Genomic DNA, 21451 nt, shown 5'->3' with positions numbered 1-21451 from the left:
AAGCCCCCCCCCCCCCCCAAGTCAATGCAGCATGGAGGGAAAATTTCAATGCTTACAGACACAATGTTAATGCTTACAGACACAATGTTCTAATGTGAGAGAATATGGATACAGACCATAACCACACGATCAAATCGTCCAGGTCGGCGGAGAGCAGGGTCTAATACGTCAGAGCGGTTGGTAGCTCCAAGAACTATTACAGCGGAGTTACTATCAAATCCATCCATTTCCTGCATTATTTTTTACTGAAGTTTAAACCTAGACCAACTGACCAAGTAAAAAGGATAAAATAAAATTTAAAAAATAAAAATAAATTACTGTAACTAGTATACTGAGCCTCTTACAGTAAGCAGCTGGTTCAGTGTCTGCTCTCTTTCATCATTGCTTGCCACACGGAATCTACCATCACGGCTCTTTGCCACAGCATCAATCTGGCATCCAGAAAATAAAAAGCACTTTTTTCTGTCAGGACCTTAGAAAATGGAAATGATGCCCATAAAGATATTAAGGTTTCCCTATCTCTATCTCTATCTGGGAAGAAAATGGGGGAGACCTCATCTATAAAAATAATTGAAGGTGCCTCTTTCTTTGCCCGAGCAAAAAGGTCCCTAACACGGGATGCTCCCATGCCAACATACAGTTCTACAAATTCACTTGCAGAACAACTAATGAAGGGAACCTCAGCTTCCCCTGCAACTGCTTTTGCCAACAGCGTCTTACCTGTCCCAGGTTGGCCCACCTGTAAAAAATCAGGTTTGCACTTAATATATATAATCAAGGAAAGTGAAGAGATAGAAAATGCAGACATAGGTTTCTTTAAAATTATATAAGGTTAGAATTGAGGCCACAATACTTGATTTATTGATTTATTATGTCCCCTGGAGGTGTAACGCATTCAGTTTCATCAAAATGATTGCTAACAGCCAAACTAATGAGCATACTTCTTGAATCTGTTTTAAACGTTCAAAAAATGCAAACCAGAACATGCAGGTAGCCGTCTGTCCATCTTCCATGACTAATCCCATTTACCATCTCCTTGTGCCTTTCTATAGTAATTAAACCTAAATTGATTTTTCAAGTAACTTTGTAAAAGAATAGTAACAGCATATATTGTTAAACAGGCAGAAACATTCTAGTGGTGACAATCCACTTAAATTGGTATGGTGAATTAACTGTATTAGATTTTGGAACTCACAAGGAGAACACCACGTGGAGGGCGTGCACCAAGTCGGGTATACTTGTCTGGATTCCTAAGGAATTCCTGGGCAAGAGACAATAGCAGGTAAGGAGTGACATAAATGAGTAATGAATAATGATTCAATAAAATGTAATTGAAGTTGTGCAGAAATTATGTTACGAGTCCGCATACCACTATTTCTTCCAGCTCCTCCTTGGCCTCATCAACACCCGCAACATCTGAAAATGTCACAGTTTCACCCTGTTCAGAGACTTTTGCTCCATTAGAACTTCCAGGCTTGCGGTCCCTGAGCCGACCAGCTGCAGAATGCTGCAAATATGACACAATAATCATGCAAACATTTACAGAAAAGCTTGAATTACCATATAAATGAAGCAGTATGGTCGCATACCGGAGAAAAGCTCAATGGGAAACGATGTAGAAGACCTGCTAGGACAGCAATATGGAACAGAGCTATCTGGAAAAGGATTAAAAAAAAGGTTTAGATGAAAGCCTACCATTCAACATATAATGATTCAAGACAATTCAAGACAAACAGCTACACAGATGGAGTCCATTGAAACTCTGAACAAATAGTGAGAGTGGACTCTTGCAAAATAAGTTGGAATTTTTAGTAATGAAGTAATTCATTAGACTAGGACAACATACTTTCTTCTGTATAATAGTAAGAAAATAAATTATAATAATTCCGGCGTCTAAGATCAGAGCAATATTCATCAAAAGTTGGAAATAAATGATTACCAATGCAAAATTCAACAAACTGCCAGAGCGCTTATCCGGTGAACCAAACTCCACATTATTCTCCAGCATCTTCTCATACGGAGTCTTGATATCGCTCGGCCTCGTCGTAGTGTAGACAATCCTCCTGGTAGGATTCACACTCCTTAGCGCGAACTCAGAATCCTGCAGCCTACTAGTGACACTCCCAGTGGCTTCACTCTCCACTGAGCCACTCATCGCTTCAGTCTTCAGCTTGAACATGACATGGACGCCATCGACCTCAACCTTCTGTACCTGATTGCTGTTAATCTTGCTCAGGAACTCACTGTACGGAACGCTCACAAACGTCGCCGGAGCCCTCGGCTCTGTCCCGGGTAACGGAAGCCCGGGCCGGAGCAGCCTCATTACGAACATCACGATTCCCAATTGCAACAACAAAACCCCCATCTCTCGCGCCTGAACAATCGGTTCTAACCGCCATTTCCCGCGCTTCGACCACAGCCAGCTCTCCTTCCCTTGCTTCTCTTTCCTAGACGGACCGGAACCCGAATCCGGCGCCGTTTTGCTCTCCGACGTCGTTTTAGCTTCCTTCGTTTCTGTTGAATCAGTGTCCTGTTGTTCACAAGAGCTTTTGGCTTGAACTCTAACGCCGCTATATCTCAGACGTCTCGGAACGGGTCCGGGAAGATCCGACCCGTGAAAGTTCTTACAAATCCTGAGCTGAGCACGAAACGACGTAGTATTAACCACGAAACGAATCGAATTTCCGCACCAAAACACTTGCCGATTGTAGGAGAGGACGCTTTGTCTGTAAAAGTACTTTGGATTATAGTGCCAATTTAAGGAAATCCGGCCGTGAACTACCGGCCGGAGACTTTCCACGGCGGCCATTTTGGATAAAAGGAGAGTGGAGAAAGACAAACTGAAGTACAGATACAAAATGCTTATTTATACGCAATGAATGTGAAGCTGGGATAGGCCGGAGAAATTATGCGAACCGTTGGATTCTCCGGGTAGATGGATTTTGACCGTTAATTTACCGCGTTTTTTGTGTTTTTTCCGTTGCCCACGCGAAATTCTTTTGCAGCCAAGGCTCTGTATGGCACGCGAGTTTAAATGTTAGTTGAAAACCTCATACCTAATAAGTTAATTAATTGAAATTAAAATATTTGATAAAAATAATTGTCAAAATTATTAATAAGTGTAAAAATATATAAAATGATAAACTAAAATATTAATATTTTAATTAATGGATGATAGATAATGTCATTTTTGTAAATTAATAAAGATTAAAAAAAGAATTTAAAAAATCAGAAGTTTATTTTGAAATATTATATAACGTTTCAAAATAAGCTATTATTTTAAACTCCATGTGTTTTACCAAATAGAGCTTATAGTTTATTTGTATCTTAAAATAAGCTATACGCTCTACCTAACATAGCCCAAGTCCCACACATCGGTCTTATAAAATAATGAAAAGATAATGACTCAACGACTTATTAGATGGAGGTTCGTTGACAGATATCACATAACGTGACCGATAAAATAATAATTCAATGACTCATTAAGTGAAAGTTCAGTATCCGTCGTTTATAAATTATAAGGAAGCATGTCGGCAATTCTATGTTTTTATGTGCTAATAGAAAAAATAACTACTACTTTGTCAAAAAAAAAGAAAAAATAACTACTACTAAAAGTATGTATTAAGTAAATTATATTCCTGTGTAATAGTTGGTAAATTATATTAAAAAAATCTATTTGATGAATTCAATCAATAAAGTACAGATAAATATTAAGCTCTTGATCTTCAAATACTTCTACGGAGTATTATTTATTTTGTAGTTTTGTGTATTGGGGAAGGTAGTTATCCGTGGCCCAAAAACGACAACACTGTGGCCCATTCAATTATTGACCGCAAGATCAACAATATCCTGCTCCATAAATTCTGGTTTATAACTACTCGTAAAATGTTCAAATTTTGTTGTTATTACCATTGTTCATTTGTTCTGTATATAAAAATTTTTTTTTTCTCTCTCTTGGTTCAAATAAACAACAAAAAAATAAAAATATCAGGACACGTAAATTTAAGTCAAGCAACGTCAGTTGTCAGCATTTGTACATTAGCAAAGATTTCTAGATACATTAACAAAGATGTAAGATAGCAAATAGTTTTTATTGGTTAGAGCATTCACACCAATGCATTTTAAATGATTTTTTTTTTGTATGATTTATTGATTTTGATGAGAGAGGAGAGATGAGAAAAATGAAAATAAATTTGCACTAACATAATTTTTTGTTTTGTGGGTTCCATAAAATTGTTTCAAAAAATAAATTCCTCTTTGTTTGTGCGTTCAGTACACTCCGCGCGCCCTCTGAACGTGTGCAAACATGTTATTAACAATATATTTTTTTTCTTGATAGCTACATTGTTTTTTTTTTTTCATTGTTTTTCTCTTCCCTCTTCCTCCATGTGGATCTGACATAAAATCATGAAAAAGCCTATCTAATGCCTAATGGTGTTGCTCTTACCATCTTGTGCCTCTAATTTTTCTTTTAATACTTTAAGGGGCGTTTGGTTCACGGAAGGTTAGATTATTTAGGGAATATTAGATTGCTGGGAATGTTAGATTCCTGTGTTTGGTTTAAAATTGAAGTAGGTAAATAAGACAACGGAAATAAGATAAATTGATTAAAATGCCAAAAACTTAATATTAGTAATAAGATAAGGGAATGTGAGATTACCTAAGAAATCGGGATGTATCTCACATTCCCTTCCAATAGCTAAAAACTTCATCGGGAGGTTATGTTACATTCACTGAGAATCTTACATAACTTGAACCAAACAGGGGAATCTTATATTCCCAAGCAAATATAACCTTAGTTATCTCATATAACTTGAACCAAACGCCCCCTAATAGTTTAGTAATTTGACTTTAATGATCAGAAACTCAAAAAATAACTTTCACAAGTCATTTCTTTTGTTTGGATATTCAATAAAAAATGAAGTTAAAGAAAAATATTCATTGTGGTCAATGAAAAAAGGTCTAATTTGGCAAAAGATGTCTTCCTAAATTTTTAGTTGGAAGACATTTTTCGAATTTATTATTTTCCAGTATTTATCTTCTCCATTATTTCTTTTCAACATAGTTTTCGAATTATTATTATCATCACCACCACCACACTACCACAATTAGGGGTGAGTATCGGTCGGTTTCGGTCAGTTTTCGGTTAATAACCGAAATAAATGAAAATTTAACCGAACCTTCATAACCGACCGAAAAACGACCGACCAATCTTCATAACCAAAATAACCGAAATCGATAATTTTCGGTTGGTTAAATATAATCGGTTAAATATAACATCAATGTCCCTTATCACGGTCTAAACACAAAGAACAAACATCACCTAGTTTCAGTGGTTTGCTATTACAAACAGCATTATCACTGTCCTCACGTTTGTATAAAAGATTAAAAGGGCACTTTAAATCTCAACCTCAAAGACGGTAAAGCTAAGGAAATTGGTATCACTGCCCTCACGTTTGTAATATACCGCCAATTATTATTATTGTTATTATTATTTTTTATTATTATTATAACAAATAATATATTCATTTACAAGAAAATGAACCGAACAAAAAATTACAATTTCTTAATAAAATAGAAAAAAAATTGTAACATTCTGCCAAACATTAAACAATTAAATTATTTTTTACAAAATAAATTATTTTTCAAACTTCCAATAAACGGATCCTGACCCAGCAGAATTTATTAGAGATTAATTTTATTAATTCATTGTGAAGTTTAGTTTTATTAATTCATTGAGAAGTCTAGTCAAGATATATAAAATGTACTAAACACTAAATTTATCCTAGTCCTAGATATATAAACGGCGAGCATTTGTTGCACTAACGTAGCAAGAATATTGGTACAACAATATAAGCGGTGGAGCAACACATGTCAGGACATATCATATCGTTCGTATCAAGTTGGGTTTTCCATTTTTATTGGTTGCATCTAAACAAAATAGTCGTGTATAAATAGGAGATTTTAGTTTTTTTTTTTTTTTGATTACTGTTGAGTATGTTATAATGTAGTATCTATTCCTAATTAATTTCTCAATCTACTAAAGCACAAAGAGTCAATATCACCCTAGGTTCGAACCAACCCATTTTATATGAGAGTGCAATCAGGTGCCACTAGTCATGTATAATTGTATAAATAGGAGATTTTAGCATTTAAACACCTAAAGTACTAAACAAGCATCAAAATTTTAAACAAGCATGATATTCGTATCATTTGGCATCCGAACCACATCAATGATTTCACATGCACTTGCAACCCTCAAGTGTGGATGATTGGGTTCATATAACATACATATATTGTTAAAAAAATCAATACAAGTTTTGTGACATGATCAACAATATTTCAATATATGAATATCAATTTTGTTGGGTGGCGAGAAAAACTCACAATCACTACCCGATGGTATGAAATTATGAACTGAGTAAATTCGCGCCTTGTGACCATAGTTGGCAAAGGATCACAAGGAGTGAAGGAGGTAAGCCAACCTATATTGCCCATAACTAACCGGCTCAAACCAACAAGGCTATGATTCAAACTCATGAGTCATGACGTTGTGCTTATAAGTTTGCATCCTTAGTCAGCTTGGTTGCGGTTACTCATTTGTAAGTCTTGGCCCCAGAACCCCTAAGTCATGAGTCGCTTTGTCAATCTTAAAGTCCTCATTCCTTGTTTATATACATCAATGTTTTGTATCAATAGTTCATTATCACGTTAAGAAGTTAAACGCGATAAAAAGATTATTAATACGGTAAAATTTGTAACACGTTATTTATGTAGCAAGCATGATGTTTATTATAGCAGTTATTGAAAAATACAAGGAAAATAAGGTGAGATGTTTTTTTTTTGCAATTGTTATATTGTCGACCTTGGTCCAATATAGAGAATTTGACTTCACTATAAGGTATAGAATTCATGTTCAGAAGTAATAGAATTATATATATAACTGATGACACATAAACACTTAACATAATACACATACACATAAACATGGTATTTTAAAATAAGTATGTGTATTATGAATCTATATTTTATGAAGTTAATTTTTGTATATTAGACCAGGATCTGCCGTGTTATGGACCCAGGTTCACGAGATAAATTGTTTTTTTTTTTTGGCATGCTCTTCACTAACATGGAAATGGTTGTTTGCAAGATTTTTGAGGCAAAAATATGATGAATTCATGATCCGTCCATCTGCTTTGATTGATCCCGCGAAAGCAGCGGGAACACCGCTGCAGTTCCTGGAATGGAGGATCTCTTACAACCTTAGCCAAACGAAAATTTGTCTTAGTTTCAGATCGGAAAACGCAAAGAAAAACAGTTTCGCAATGCCCCCACTCCATTTCTTCCATCTCACGCAATCACTCTCATAATGCCATGCATCATCATCGATCTTCCCCAAATCACTAATGCATTTTGATTTTCACTCCCATGCATAATTTTCCCAGCTCGTTTGATGATGATCATCACGTCGTCTGTTACTTAAATTTCTCCGTCTGATTCTTCAATTTGGTTGCCTAGCACGCACATCGAGATACAAAATGGGGATCACTTCAAAGGATGTTCGGACGTATTTATGGGTTTTCCTTGAATTCTCGATGAGATTATGCTGCACTTTCGCAAGGGAACATCCTTTGGCCTCGCTATTTTTCGTAATCTTCCTTGTTTTGTATGTGTTCTTGACGACAATCTTCTGGTTCTTGATTTATTCCCTTCCTTTTGTCCTCATCGCCGCCGTTATCATCAAAGTAACATACTTTCCCGAGGTCGGAGCTGCGAACAGGGAAAATGCGGATCCGAAACCCTCCGGAAAAATCAAGCTCTCTGAGGATGAAGAGAGGAGAAAGAAAGCGATCGGGCGCGCTCAATCCGTCCGGCGAAGGAAATCGAAGAAGGATTTCCCGCCGTACGTTGAGGAAGACGGCGGGTCGATTTTTCCGCCGGCGGGTTTTAGTGAGCACGAAGTGGTTGATAAAAGTCCTCTGACAGAAGAGAACATGAAGGATATTAGGGAAGTGGAGGTGGACCCCGCGGAATGTTCTTCGTCTGATGCGTCTCAGAGCTTATGTGTGGAGGGGCTTTCTAAGGGGTGGAGGAAATCATTTAGGGTTATGGATGAGAGTGATGACAATGAAATGACAGATAGTTCTGAGAATGAAGGGGGTAGGAGGAGGGAGAAGAACAAGGGTGTGCGGTGGAGCCAGGAGGATCAGAAGAGTCTGATGGATCTTTCTGAGATGGAGAGGAACAAGAGGCTGGAGAGTTTGATGGCGAGGCGAAGGGCGAGAAGGCTGGTGAGCCTCCATGTGAGGAGGACATTGATGAATATTGGCAGTGATGATCCTCCAATCTCCATTGTGATTCCCCGAACCAATGCTGGTTCGAGCAGTCCATTTTCGCCTACCCCGGGCTCTGCTCCTTCGGTTCTGTTGCCAGCCCACAACCCCTTCGATCTTCCCTACGATCAGCACGAGGAGAAGCCGAATCTCAGAGGAGGAAGCTTCCACCAGGACTTCATGGTTCCTAATCAGGATATAATGTTCTGCAGGCATGAGAGCTTCACTTTAGGTCCTTCATTCAATCAGAATTTCAGGTCTAAGTTCCCACACAGGTTTAAGCTTTTTGAGATGCCTGAAGGTTTCGGACCAAGATCTCCATTTGGTAAGCCTGCTAAAATAACTTCTTCTGATCTTCCTCTTTTTCTGTCTATGTTTTTAGTATCTGACAGTTTTGCTTGCAGTTAACAAGGAAGATGCTGCAGATAGGATGATCGAGCAGGTTACAGTTGAAGAACCCGATGAGCTGAACCGAGAAAGCACCAGTGATGTCAAAGAACAGGCCTCTGCTGACCCCGAAGAAGATGGGAGCGAAGTGCAAATAAAATCAGTACTGATTGAAGATATTGATGACAGGACGAGCTCGTCTTCTTCAGAAGAAGACGACGAGCCATTCTACAGGATCGATAAAGATGCAATCTTGAAGTCACTTTCCACACCTTCATCTTCGAGGAACATAGCTGTGGACAGCCCGGAGAGTTTGAATCCTGGACTGTCTATGTCCCAGAAGGCGAGAATGGAGGAGCATTACTACTATGCCAATGGCGCCATGCTTCCTACTCCTAGCCATTCGGTTGCTTCTGACCTGCAGGTAGAGGTTTCTGAAATCGGCTCTCCTCCAAGGTCTGTTGATGGAGCCTCTTCCCTCGAGGAAGAGATTTCGGTGTATAATAGGGAGCTGGAAAAAGACACTGCCTCTAGCAACGAATGCACGTTGGCTGCCCCATCTCGCCCGTCTAGGCTGGATGAAAATGAATCGAGGTCTAGAGAAGTGCACGAGGTCACTGAACAAGATTTAGTCAAGTCTGGATTTTCGAACATCAATCCCACGCTGCACATCCCACCGGAGAGAGTAATCCAACAAGATCCTGTTGATTCAAGTTCATTTGCAGATTCACATGCTCATAAGAGTGGAGAAAGAACAGAAATTATAGAGCTGGTTAAACGAAACAGCCATTCAAAGATTGGTGAAGAATTGGAGATTTCTGAAGCTAGTGAGAGCCCTGCTGATCTTGAAGCATCATCCCCACCCGAACCTGTCTTTGAACAAACTCACGTTGCCTCTGCTCCAACGCTAATAAGCGAAGTAGAGAATGATACTTCAAATTTGGATCAAGAAGCGCGTGTGGAGGTTCAGGATGTTAATGTGCACACAGTAGAGAATGATACTTCAGTTTTGGATCAAGAAGCGCGTGTGGAGGTTCAGGAACACAAAGTAGAAAATGATTCTTCAAATCTTTTGTTAAATGATCAAATGGCTCAGCATTCCTTTTCACCTGCCGAGGCAGATAATAATGGAGAAAATTCAATGTCAATGGAGAAAAATGATGTTAGAGAAGTTACTCAAGATAGAGCTGTTGAACCACCAAGTGAAAGGGGATCTTCTGCTGCAAATCAGAGTGAACTGCTAATCCCAGAATCTGGGGATGAACACGTTCCAGACGTGTCTAGTTCCTCCACGTCTCCCATATCTCAACCAATGTTTTCAATGAATGAAGACTCATCCTCAAGTTTCGTAAGCAAGATCCATTCTGAGGATCAACAATATGGTTTTGCAGAACGGCGTGGTGAAGACTTAGGCTCTTCCATGGTTAACCAGAGCTATGATGATCCTGAATCTGTGGCTGAACAAATTTCAACTTCCTCCTCAAGCTCATCTTCATCTCCTACCTCCATATCACATGCAAAGTTTTCGTTGGATCTAGCCTCTTCCAACTGGGATCAGGAACCGCAAATTGAGGTTCCACAGTCTCAAAATCAGATAGTAGAAACCACACATCAAGTAACAGATGACATTTCAAATCCCACAACTTCTCATGAACCATTGCAGTTATCAGCTGATATCCCAACAGTGCACCACCAGGTTGGTGATTATTTTCTACTCTATATTTTCATATTTATGAATAGCACTGTAGATTCCATGGAATTCGGGTAGCCAACGTACTATATCGTGTTTCAGTAAAAAGATATTTGCTTGTTCAATCACAGGTTGGTTTAGAAGTCAGCCATGTTTCTTCTGATGATCACAACAAGTCTTTTGATGAAGCCAGCAGTGATACTCATGTCAATTCTTCAATGATCCAGGAGAGGGAGATACTGAATATTGATTCTGCTAAAGAAACTGAAGGTCTGCCCGAATTGGAGACTATTGCCCGTCGCTCAGAATCATATGATCATGACAGGTCTTCTGAGGAAACCAGAAATAATCATGTCAATCCTTTGGTGATCCATGAGGATACACAAAACAAAGATTCTGCTAAAGAAACTGAAGGTCTGCCCAAATTGGAGACTACTGCCCCTTGTTCAGAATTGTATGATCACGACAAGTCTTCTGAGGAAACCAGAAATAATCATATGATTCCTTTGGTGATTCATGAGGATACACAAAACAAAGATTCTATTGTAGAGACGAAAGGTCTGTCCGAACTTGAAACTAGTGCCCATCATTCAGAACCACATGATCGCGAGAAGTATTATGAGGAAACCAGTACCAGTAATCATACCAATACATCAGTGATCCCGGAAGAGGTTTTGAAGATGGAGACTGAGAGTCTGCCCAAACCGGAGATGACTAACAATCGTTTGGAATCAAATGATCACGAGAAGTCCTCTAAGGAAACCAGCAGTGATAATCATAAAAATGCATCAGTGATCCCGGAGGAAATTTTGAAGATAGATTGTACTGAAGCGCCCGAAAGACTACCTAAACTGGAGATGACTACCAATCGTTTGGAATCAAATGATCATGAGAAGTCCTCTAAGGAAACAAGCAGTGATAATCATACCAATGCATCAGTGATCCCGGATGAGGTTTTAAAGATAGATTGTACTGAAGAGACTAAGTGTCTGCCCAAACCGGAGATGATTATCAATCGTTTGGAATCAAATGATCATGAGAATTCCTCTAAGGAAACCAGCAGTGATAATCATACAAATGCACCAGTGATCCCGGAGGAAATTTTGAAGATAGATTGTACTGAAAAGACTGAGAGTCTGCCCAAATCGGAGATGACTACCAATCGTTTGGAATCAAATGATCACGAGAAGTCCTCTAAGGAAACTAGTAGTGATAGTCATACAAATGCACCAGTGATCCCGGAAACTAGTAGTGATAGTCATACAAATGCACCAGTGATCCCGGAGGAAATTTTGAAGATAAATTGTACTGAAGAGATTGAGAGTCTGCCCAAACCGGAGATGACTACCAATCGTTTGGAATCAAATGATCACGAGAAGTCCTCTAAGGAAACTAGTAGTGATAGTCATACAAATGCACCAGTGATCCCGGAAACTAGTAGTGATAGTCATACAAATGCACCAGTGATCCCGGAAGAAATTTTGAAGATAGATTGTACTGAAGCGCTTGAAAGACTGCCCAAACCGGAGATGACTACCAATAATTTGGAATCAAATGATCACGAGAAGTCCTCTAAGGAAACCAGCAGTGATAATCATACAAATGCATCTGTAATCCAGGAGAAGGAGATACAGAACACTAATTCTATTAAAGAGGCTGGAGGTCCACCTGAACTGGAAATGACTGAAAGTGAACTTCCACGCTTAAATGAAGAAAGAGGTCATCAAGGTCCTTCAATGGCAGAAAATAAAGAAGCTAAAATGACCAAGGGAGCAGCCCACCTCGAGGGAACAGTACAGAAGCCAGTTGCTGAGGAAACCAGTACCAATAATCATACCAATGCAGCACCAATGATCCCGGAGGAGATTTTGAAGATAGATTGTACTGAAGAAACCGAGAGACTGCCCAAACCGGAGATGACTACCAATCATTTGGAATTAAATGATCACGAAAAGTCCTCTAAGGAAACTAGCAGTGATAATCATACAAATGCATCTGTAATCCAGAAGAAGGAGATACAAAACACTGATTCTATTAAAAAGGCTGGAGGCCCACCCGAACTGGATATGACTGAAAGTGGACTCCCACGCTTAAATGAAGAAAGAGGTCCTCAAGGTCCTTCAATGGCAGAAAATAAAGAAGCTAAAATGACTGAGGGAGCAGCCCACCTCGAGGGAACAGTACAGAAGCCAGTTGCTGAGGAAACCAGTACCAGTAATCATACCAATGCAGCACCAGTGATCCCGGAGGAGATTTTGAAGATAGATTATACTGAAGAAATCGAGAGACTGCCCAAACCGGAGATAACTACCAATCGTTTGGAATCAAATGATCACGAAAAGTCCTCTAAGGAAACCAGCAATGATAATCATACAAATGTATCTGTAATCCAGGAGAAGGAGATACAGAACACTGATTCTATTAAAAAGGCTGGAGGTCCACCCGAACTGGGTATGACTGAAAGTGAACTTCCACGCTTAAATGAAGAAAGAGGTCATCAAGGTCCTTCAATGACGGAAAATAAAGAAGCTAAAATGACCGAAGGAGCAGCTCACCTCGATGGAATAGTACAGAAGCCAGTTTCTGAGGAAACCAGTACCGGTAATCATACCAATGCAGCATTAGTGATCCCGGAGGAGATTTTAAAAATAGATTGTACTGAAGAAACCGAGAGGCTGCCCAAACCGGAGATGACTACCAATCGTTCGGAACCAAATGATCATGAGACGTCCTCTAACGATACCAATCGTTTGGAATCAAATGCAGCATCAGTGATCCCGGAGGAGATTTTGAAGATAGATAGTACTGAAGAAACCGAGAGACTGCCCAAACTGGAGATGACTACCAATCGTTTGGAATCAAATGATCATGAAGCGTCCTCTAACGAAACCAGGAGTGATAATCATACAAATGCATCTGTAATCCAGCCAATTGCTGAAGTGGAATCAGATGTCAATAATGTTGTTGAAAGCGAGTCCAGAAATTTCACTATCAATGAAGTCAGCAACTTTGATGTGTCTAAGGCAGTAAACGAAAAGAGCGACTCAACCCCCAGTGTTAATTCCATCGAAAGAGAGGTATAATTATCGTGTTTATGCTCATCTTTTTCCTATTCACTTTATGCATTTCAACTTTTGTCCCGAATATGCCAACAATAGACATCAAAATATTTTACTTGTCTGGTTTTCCTCTGGACAGGCAACACCTGATCTTTCTGAGAAGCCAATTGAGAATGAGAGGGAAATTCCCAATTTCAACATAGTTAACAATGATAATGATAAGGCACCAAGTTTTCAAGGAAGCCACGAAGGAGAATCATCGCAGGGATTGCCTTCACCTGATTCTGTTACCAAACAACCTCAAACTTCACAATCAGTTCATCCAAGTAAAGGTGAAGATCCTGAAGGCGAACACCGGATACAAAATGAAGCCGACGCTGCAACCAGTGCATCCAGAGGAGATGCAGGTAAAGATGATGGTAGCCAGGATTCAGAAAAGCCAATGAATTCTGAAAATGCTGCAGACCACCTGAAGGCTAATGAAGCTAACATTGGCTCAGGTGAAAGGGACCATAGTAACACTAACCTTAAAGATTGATTCATGACCACTATGTTTATGTGTACTCTTGTAGTAGTTTTTGTCCTTTTAGATGTGAAAGCAGTTGAACCCTCTTCAATTTTGCTTCAAGTTTGTTGTAAGTTGTAACATATTAAACTAATGTTAGCTCCAAGATAATGAACATTGAGAAGCATTTGTTTCCAATAAAATATTTTACAGTCTACTTTGATTCCAATGCTATGGATGTTTTAGAATGAAGTTTGCTGCTTTCCCACCCATTAAAAGGAATATTGATGTGCACGGGCAAAATCGAGCTCTTGTGTATTAAGTTGCAAACTTTGCTTTTGTTGTGCGTTACGGAAAATCTACTCTTGTGTAATAAACTGCAAATTCAACTTTTGTTGTACTCCATACAAATCCCGTTATTGTGTAATAGATTGTAAATTCCGCTTGTTTCTTGTGTAATAGGTTGCAAATCCCGCTTTTGCATCATAGTTTGTACAAGAAACTATGTATATGTAAATCTCGCTCTTAGTGTAATAGGCTTCAAATTGCACTTTTACATAATAACGTGGATAAGATTCCTTGTGCCTGCGTAAAAATTAAGATATGACCGATAAACTGATTGTGACAAAATCGAGCTTAAAATTAGTTCAGCGAAATTGTGATTGTGACAAAATCGAGCTTAGAATTAGTCCGACGAAATTGTGATGGTGATTGACAAAATCGAACTTAGAATTAGTACACCAAAATTGGTACTGACTTGGTGTCGGGGATTCACAAACTCTCACAACGGCCAAAGTCGCCATAGCCCATAGCAAACTCCGCCTACTCAATCTCACTACTGCTTTGTTGATAGTATTGGAGAAGATTAGGCAGAGAATCGCCTACTCCTCATCGTCTTCGCATCTGAGTCTTCTGTAGTTTGATCACCGGAAAATCGATCACAATCAACAACCATGGAGGATTGCATTTACAGAGACCCGAGAGCTCCGGTGGAGGCCCGAGTGAAGGACCTCCTCTCCCGCATGACTCAGCAAGAAAAGCTGGGCCAGATGACCCAAATCGAACGCTCCGTCGCCACTCCTTCCGTCCTCAGAGACCTCTCTATCGGTATATAAACACACCGTATCATTATATACATACATTTTTATCTCCTAATTGAGGATTTTTTTTTTGGGGATTTCAGGGAGTATTTTGAGTGTTGGCGGTAGTTGCCCATTCGAGAACGCCTTATCCAAGGATTGGGCGGATATGATCGACGGGTTCCAGAGAGCGGCGTTGGAGTCGCGCCTCGGCATTCCGCTAATCTATGGGGTTGATGCGGTCCATGGGAACAATAATGTCTACGGTGCCACCATTTTTCCTCATAATATAGGCCTCGGAGCTACCAGGTTAACAAATTAAACCCAGCCTTTCTGTATGTATGCTTTGTGTAGAACCCTGGATTGTTCCTAGTCACAGTTTAGAGGATCAAATGTGACGCAGAGACGATGAATTGGCTCGGCAGATTGGGGTTGCGACTGCTCTTGAAGTCAGGGCCAGCGGCAGTCCTTACACCTTTGCTCCCAGTGTTGCAGTGAGTTCCTAATCTCCTATACTATATGAAGAATATCCTGTTCCCTCCTGGGTGGTAGATTGTGGGTAACACACAGGACCAAGCTCTGGCAGTATGGGCCCAGGAGTTACGGTGGGCCCCAATGTGGGCTCTTATCTATTGCGCCCGTGATTTACCTCTCCAATATCCTGTTATGTCGGGCAGGGTGTGGCCCAGGCATGAAAACTTTGCCGTTTGTGGGCAAGAAAAAGCTTGTATAGAAAGTGCATCTTTTTATAAATGAAATGAATAACATTCTTTTTGTTCTTGCTAACTCTGAAAATTGGCAATTGATGGTATTTATCTAGTCTTTTATCCTTTTCTGGTGTTGAGTTGAGCTGTTATGAAAATAAGAAGTCAAAAATTTGGAAATGAGTTAATGTAAAGGATTGGATTCAGAATCTTGATTAACATAACATGGATCACATAAGCATAAAACTAAAATTTGTAGGCCCGATTCGTTTGCCATAATGTAGTTGAGATATAAGACCATTTGTTGAATTTCTCATTTTCTCTGGTATTCTGATTCTCTCACTTGCCTGTATACCTTGCCATGCCCTCCCCTTGAAAGTATTTACCTCAACCTTTTTTCATTTTGATTCCTGGAAATAGGTATGTAAAGATCCAAGATGGGGAAGATGTTACGAGAGTTTTAGTGAAGACACTGAAATAGTTAGAAAGATGGCATCTGTCATTACAGGATTACAAGGGCAACCACCCCCTGGCCACCCAAGTGGATATCCCTTTCTAGCTGGAAGGTAGCTATAATCATTACAACAAAAATAATTCTTTTTACCACTCTTATTGCATACCTCTCTAGTTATTACTAATAACCCATATTGTATTGTCACTTATAAAGTGCAATTCATACTTTCTTCGAGTTGCTTTCATATATACAACAAATGCTTTAAGCACGAAGATATATTAGAATCTATATAGTTTGAGCTGAAGACTTCTTTACTCTCTTAGAAACATGCAGAAATGTTTAATCATTCGGAAAAGGGGAAAATTAATTCCAATAATTTGTCCTTTTTCTGCTTTATGATTACATGGTCATCAGATATGTACTGAGGTTGGAGCTTTAATCCAATTTATGTAGAAGAGTCTCACATGAACTTTAAACTATTTATTTAAATCCCTTGAATTTATGTATTTTACTCTAGGAACAATATTGTTGCCTGTGCTAAGCATTTTGTTGGAGATGGGGGTACTCATGAAGGTAGAAACGAGGGGAATACCATATTATCGTACGAGGATCTGGAGAGAATTCATCTGGCTCCTTATCTTGACTGTCTTTCTCAGGGAGTTTGCACTATTATGGCCTCCTACTCTAGCTGGAACGGGACCCAAATGCACACAAGTAAATTTCTTCTTACAGATGTTTTGAAAGGAAAGCTAGGATTCAAGGTAATAATGGCCATTCTTTGTGAGAATTTATACATTTTGCTTGGCAATTCTTTCATAAAAATGATGAATTACTTGTATTGTTCAAGCACATGCCAATTTTGAGTGGCTTGTATGCTTTTCGGTGCATCATTATGATCCTCTGACAATTGTGTCAGGATTTAAGAGCACTGAATAGAAAACGAGAAAGATAGATTTATGGTTCAGGGAACACTACTCAATATCATATTGCTTGGGTTGATTGGAAATTTGAAAATCGGACAATGATATTTAATGGTCATAATTTATTACAGTTTGTCATTAATTTTTCCATCTCTTGGTTGGATAAAATGTTGCACATGGCCACCAGTGAGTTATGGGCAACCTAGGCTGGTTTACCTCCTTATGATCCTTTGCCGGCTAGGGTTATAAGGCGGGGTTTACCCAGTGAACACTCTCGGGTAGTGGTCGTGGCTTTCTCTTGTCACTCAGAAAAAAGAAAATAGTGAAGTAGTAGTTTTTATTTATTTATTTATTTTTATGCATCTAAATGATCTAGTTTGTTATATGGTAAATGCAAATGATTCCATTTTTGTAGGGCTTTATCATTACTGATTGTGCCGCACTAGACAGACTCTCTAATCCTTTTGGATCAAATTACCGGCGTTGTGTTCTGGCAGCCATCAATGCTGGAATTGATATGGTATCTTCTTATAAATCGCCCGTTTCTCAAAAGTCCAATGTTAGAATTTCTTTGTTTAACTAATGTTTTTAGGGTCCATACAAGACATCAATTAATGAATTTACAGGTGATGGTGCCCTTACGTTATCAATTATATCTTGATGACCTAAAATGTCTGGTTGAATCTGGGGAAATACCAATGACCAGAATTGATGATGCTGTTGAACGGATCCTGAGAGTGAAGTTTATAGCTGGACTTTTTGAGTACCCACTGAGCGATAGGTCGTTGTTGGATAAAGTTGGTTGTAAAGTAAGCTAATACATCCCTCTCCTTAATATTTTGCTGTTATGCGGTTAACTTTCAAACGGGTGGCTACTTTTCAACTAGATCGAACTAGAGAGAGAGAAGGCTGCATGAATTTTGTGGCACCTTGTTTTACATGTCCTCTTATATTATCATAATTTATTAGAAAACAGGAGGCATAAAATGAAAACTTTGCGGGTGTGAAATGTGGGATTTTAAACGTGTGAACAATTGTTTCAGCTACACCGGGATCTGGCACGTGAAGCAGTTCGCAAGTCTCTGGTTCTCCTGAAGAATGGGAAGGACACAACAAAACCATTCCTTCCCCTAGATAAGAACGCTAAGAGAATCCTTGTTGCGGGACAGCATGCAGATGATCTTGGATTTCAGTGTGGAGGGTGGACTAAAACTTGGGACGGACAAAGTGGCAGAATTACTATTGGTAAGTTATAATGTGACACTATACCCCGAGCACTTATTTTTTGTGTCGTGTTGCCCTTCAAAGTTTAAGGAAACATGCATATGAAACAATTTTTCTGAGGGGCAGGCTCCATCGAAGCATAGGTTTTGTAGTTATTATTTATACATGCACTATTTACAAGCATCTGATTCTGTTCTTTCCTAACATTAAGCTTTGGTTTTTGCTGATATTAAACAACCCTCGCATGAAAGTTAGTACGCGTAGATTGTATGTTCTAAAAAAAGAAAAAAAGATTGTATATTTTACTCTTGTTTCTCCGCTATGCATGAAGATTGAATTCCCGATATCAATTATTTTAGGCACAACAATCCTGGATGCTATCAGAGCTTCAGTGGGAGGGGAAACCGAAGTGGTATACGAGCAAAATCCATCCCTGGACACTTTTTCAAATCAACAGTTCTCGTTCTCCATTGTAGTCGTGGGTGAAGCTCCTTATTGCGAATCTGGTGGCGACAGCAAGGACCTCATCATTCCTTTCAACGGTTCTAAGCTGATAAGCTTTGTTGCAGACAGAGTTCCGACACTGGCAATCCTCATCTCTGGAAGGCCAATGTACTTGGAGCCTTCACTTCTGGAGAAAGTAGATGGCTTTGTGGCTGCTTGGCTGCCCGGGACTGAAGGCGCAGGGGTCACGGAAGCCATCTTTGGGGATCACGAGTTCCATGGGCGCCTCCCGATGAGCTGGTTTAGAAGCATTGATCAAGTGCCTATGAATCCTGGGGAAAATGGATATGACCCTTTGTTCCCAGTTGGGTTTGGGTTAACAAGCAAAAACAAGGTGCTATAGAAGGCATCCATGGCCTCAAGCTTTTTCAGCAAATGCTGTGTTTTAAGTTAATGCAATTATATCTTATGGAGTTGCAAACTCTTTTCCATCTGTGTATCATTCTTTTATTTCCCCCTTAACTTGAGCCAAATATGTCGAATATTTTCTACTTTAATAAAAAGTTATCTGTGGTGAACATTTTGGAAAAAGTGATGTTTACATTCTCCTCTCATAGTACTATTTTGTTGGATCTTTTTTATATTTAATTATTTAAAAAATTTAATTAGGATTGGCAAATTCGTATGCAATCAATGAAATAAATACTTGCCAAGGACCTTGTGGTCTAATGGTATCAAACCCTTTCCTTTATACGGGAGGTGGTGGGTTCGAGCCTCAGTGGAGGCAAAATTGATTATTCAAAAAAAATGAAATAAATACTTTTAATGCCACCTAATGAGATTAATTTGAGATGGAAGAATATTTTAAGATAGTTAAAAAATTAAAATTAATTTGAGTACCAGATGGAAAACTGGGGAGGCCATTTGGAGTTAAAGCTATCTAGAATAAAGTTGTTTATTCGTCCAAAGAGTAACTTAGTGCTTGATGAGGTTTGGAGTAAATCTATTAAAGGAGAAAATGTGTCTAGAGTGGACCGTCGCAGATGTCGACTTTTCAAAGGGAGGAGGATGATATTATGAAATGATACTTAAGTTGAAGCCAAACATTTACTTCTGAGTTAATTTTTATGATAAAATTATGATTTTGACTTGAATATCATATCATAATCTAATAACGAATGCATCTTAAGTGTAATATTATTGGTCTAAGATTTTGGGCAAATTATGCTATGGACTCGGGCCCACTTTGCAAGGTGGACCCAGATCCATGTTAACAATTTTAAAACTCTATGTTCACAATTTTAGATCTCAATATACAAAATTACATTGTTCAATATTCACAATTTTTAAGCTCTATATTCACAATTTTGTTATATAGATTCAAAAATTGTGTTATACTATTGAATATAGAATTAAAAATTGTGAATATAAAATTATGAAATTATAAACAAATTTTTGTAATTGTAAATATAGAATTCAAAAATCGTGAACATAGATCTGTTTCACCTTTAAGGTGGACCCGGGGTATCTAACATAACAAGTGTAATTTTGAGCACTAACCGTCCAACCTAACACGCCCGCTAGGCACACCCAACTGAATTGCTATTATATTTCTGCGATCCCTAGGCGAATTTGCACATGCCCAATTTGCTCTAATTAGCATTTCTTGGAATTTGTAAAATGGAAGATTTTTTTTTGAAGGGATAAAATGAAATATTTTTAACATTTCAAAACTCTCCAAGTAGGACAAGTTGCACACTTGCCCAATAATTGCTAGTTCATAACTTCTAAAAAGCATTAAAAATATTTCTAGAATTGTAATTATATCTTAGAGCAATCACATCAATTAGATTTGTTGTGATTTTTTATGTGCCAACTATGAGAGATAAGAGGGAAAGAGAAAAAGAAAAAAAAAAGAGAAAAAAACATGATATGACACTTAAAAAAAAAGCTACATAACTCGCCCGGCTGGGCGTTTGTGTAGCTTTTCTGTTTTCTTTTTTCCTCTCTCCTGTTGGGCTTCATAAACAACCTATCCTTGCAGGGCATACACATTTTTCTCTCTCTTGCCTTCTCTATCCTCCATATCAGCATGCACTATTCCAATAATCACAAAAAATGCATTGATGTGGTTGCTCTTATACGACTAATATACGTGTATTGGTTTATTCAGACACTATGTACAGTTTTATGGTCAAATGATTGTGTTGGATCGAACCGTTCGGACTTCATATTTTAGAGTCAAGATCTCCAAAAAGTTTCTTTTAAGATGCATTTAATACGTCTTATATAGACAAAGATGAGGTGCACATGTCGGACTCTCTACAAGCTTGCCATGTGTCAAAAGTGGATTCCACGATTATTCTTCTACAACGAGGCATCTATACTGAGCTGACAACCCACATGCATGCGATGTGACAGTGCTTTCTATTCGGATTATGGTCACTGTATGTACAACTTACAGATGTCTATTTCTCACTTCTCGACTGGAATTGTAAACTTTTTCGGTCGAAAATCGGTCAAATCGTATTAATTCTACTCGGGTTTGATCAGTATAATTCTCATAGTCGGTTACCAAATGTAATCCAAGTAAAGCGAGATATATTACCTATTAATATCTTAAAATTTTATTTTATACTTTATAACTTAGTA

The 21451-nt window shown here is 38.6% G+C and overlaps 5 protein-coding genes across 5 annotated transcripts in view; 4 read left to right on the top strand and 1 right to left on the bottom strand.

Annotated features, from left to right (window-relative positions):
• The window catches only part of LOC116004504 (ATP-dependent zinc metalloprotease FTSH 9, chloroplastic-like), a 6446-nt gene extending 3605 nt beyond the window's left edge, over window positions 1-2841 (bottom strand). The window contains exons 1-7 of the mRNA XM_031244581.1: window positions 1940-2841; window positions 1590-1655; window positions 1370-1507; window positions 1196-1261; window positions 554-739; window positions 345-431; window positions 117-230 (exon numbers count right to left, since the gene is read on the bottom strand). Coding sequence (XP_031100441.1) covers window positions 117-230; window positions 345-431; window positions 554-739; window positions 1196-1261; window positions 1370-1507; window positions 1590-1655; window positions 1940-2809 — 1527 coding nt within the window. The 5' untranslated portion in view covers window positions 2810-2841. The remainder of the gene's footprint in view (window positions 1-116; window positions 231-344; window positions 432-553; window positions 740-1195; window positions 1262-1369; window positions 1508-1589; window positions 1656-1939) is intronic.
• Window positions 2842-7306: 4465 nt separating this feature from the next.
• LOC116004089 lies at window positions 7307-8060 on the top strand (the record flags this gene model as incomplete). The annotated part of the gene is made up of 1 exon (XM_031244021.1): window positions 7307-8060. A coding segment is annotated over exon 1 (522 nt), but the record flags the coding sequence as incomplete, so codon positions are not given.
• A 17-nt stretch (window positions 8061-8077) lies between these two features.
• Window positions 8078-11722, top strand: LOC116004088. The gene is made up of 4 exons (XM_031244020.1): window positions 8078-8658; window positions 8738-10416; window positions 10542-11658; window positions 11709-11722. The coding sequence occupies exons 1-4, from the start codon at window positions 8109-8111 to the stop codon at window positions 11720-11722; spliced, it is 3360 nt and encodes a 1119-aa protein (XP_031099880.1). The 5' UTR covers window positions 8078-8108.
• LOC116005165 (actin cytoskeleton-regulatory complex protein PAN1-like) lies at window positions 11697-14203 on the top strand. The gene is made up of 3 exons (XM_031245420.1): window positions 11697-11823; window positions 11866-13487; window positions 13609-14203. Exons 1-3 carry the CDS (start codon window positions 11751-11753, stop codon window positions 14005-14007), a joined length of 2094 nt encoding a protein of 697 aa, XP_031101280.1. The 5' UTR covers window positions 11697-11750; the 3' UTR covers window positions 14008-14203.
• A 516-nt stretch (window positions 14204-14719) lies between these two features.
• On the top strand, window positions 14720-19390 carry LOC116004685 (beta-glucosidase BoGH3B-like). Its single transcript, XM_031244836.1, has 9 exons — window positions 14720-15081; window positions 15158-15362; window positions 15457-15547; window positions 16178-16323; window positions 16729-16972; window positions 17547-17651; window positions 17758-17940; window positions 18175-18376; window positions 18715-19390. Exons 1-9 carry the CDS (start codon window positions 14928-14930, stop codon window positions 19200-19202), a joined length of 1818 nt encoding a protein of 605 aa, XP_031100696.1. The 5' UTR covers window positions 14720-14927; the 3' UTR covers window positions 19203-19390.
• Window positions 19391-21451: the final 2061 nt, after the last annotated feature.

Source organism: Ipomoea triloba, chromosome 14, assembly GCF_003576645.1.
Source record: "Ipomoea triloba cultivar NCNSP0323 chromosome 14, ASM357664v1".
NCBI classification, from domain to species: domain Eukaryota; kingdom Viridiplantae; phylum Streptophyta; class Magnoliopsida; order Solanales; family Convolvulaceae; genus Ipomoea; species Ipomoea triloba.
This window is presented reverse-complemented; position numbering and strand designations above follow the sequence as displayed.

What these genes read in the sequence shown, in the direction of transcription:
- LOC116004088 (XM_031244020.1), top strand. Translation starts at nt 8,109, where the DNA reads ATGGATGAGAGTGATGACAATGAAATGACAGATAGTTCTGAGAATGAA. An exon ending in CGGACCAAGATCTCCATTTG is followed by an intron (nt 8,659 to 8,737) that starts GTAAGCCTGCTA and finishes TTTTGCTTGCAG; the next exon opens with TTAACAAGGAAGATGCTGCA. An exon ending in TCCCAACAGTGCACCACCAG is followed by an intron (nt 10,417 to 10,541) that starts GTTGGTGATTAT and finishes GTTCAATCACAG; the next exon opens with GTTGGTTTAGAAGTCAGCCA.
- LOC116005165 (XM_031245420.1), top strand. Translation starts at nt 11,751, where the DNA reads ATGACTACCAATCGTTTGGAATCAAATGATCACGAGAAGTCCTCTAAG. An exon ending in TAGTAGTGATAGTCATACAA is followed by an intron (nt 11,824 to 11,865) that starts ATGCACCAGTGA and finishes ATAGTCATACAA; the next exon opens with ATGCACCAGTGATCCCGGAA. An exon ending in TTAATTCCATCGAAAGAGAG is followed by an intron (nt 13,488 to 13,608) that starts GTATAATTATCG and finishes TCCTCTGGACAG; the next exon opens with GCAACACCTGATCTTTCTGA.
- LOC116004685 (XM_031244836.1), top strand. Translation starts at nt 14,928, where the DNA reads ATGGAGGATTGCATTTACAGAGACCCGAGAGCTCCGGTGGAGGCCCGA. An exon ending in CCTCAGAGACCTCTCTATCG is followed by an intron (nt 15,082 to 15,157) that starts GTATATAAACAC and finishes TGGGGATTTCAG; the next exon opens with GGAGTATTTTGAGTGTTGGC. An exon ending in AAGTGGCAGAATTACTATTG is followed by an intron (nt 18,377 to 18,714) that starts GTAAGTTATAAT and finishes CAATTATTTTAG; the next exon opens with GCACAACAATCCTGGATGCT.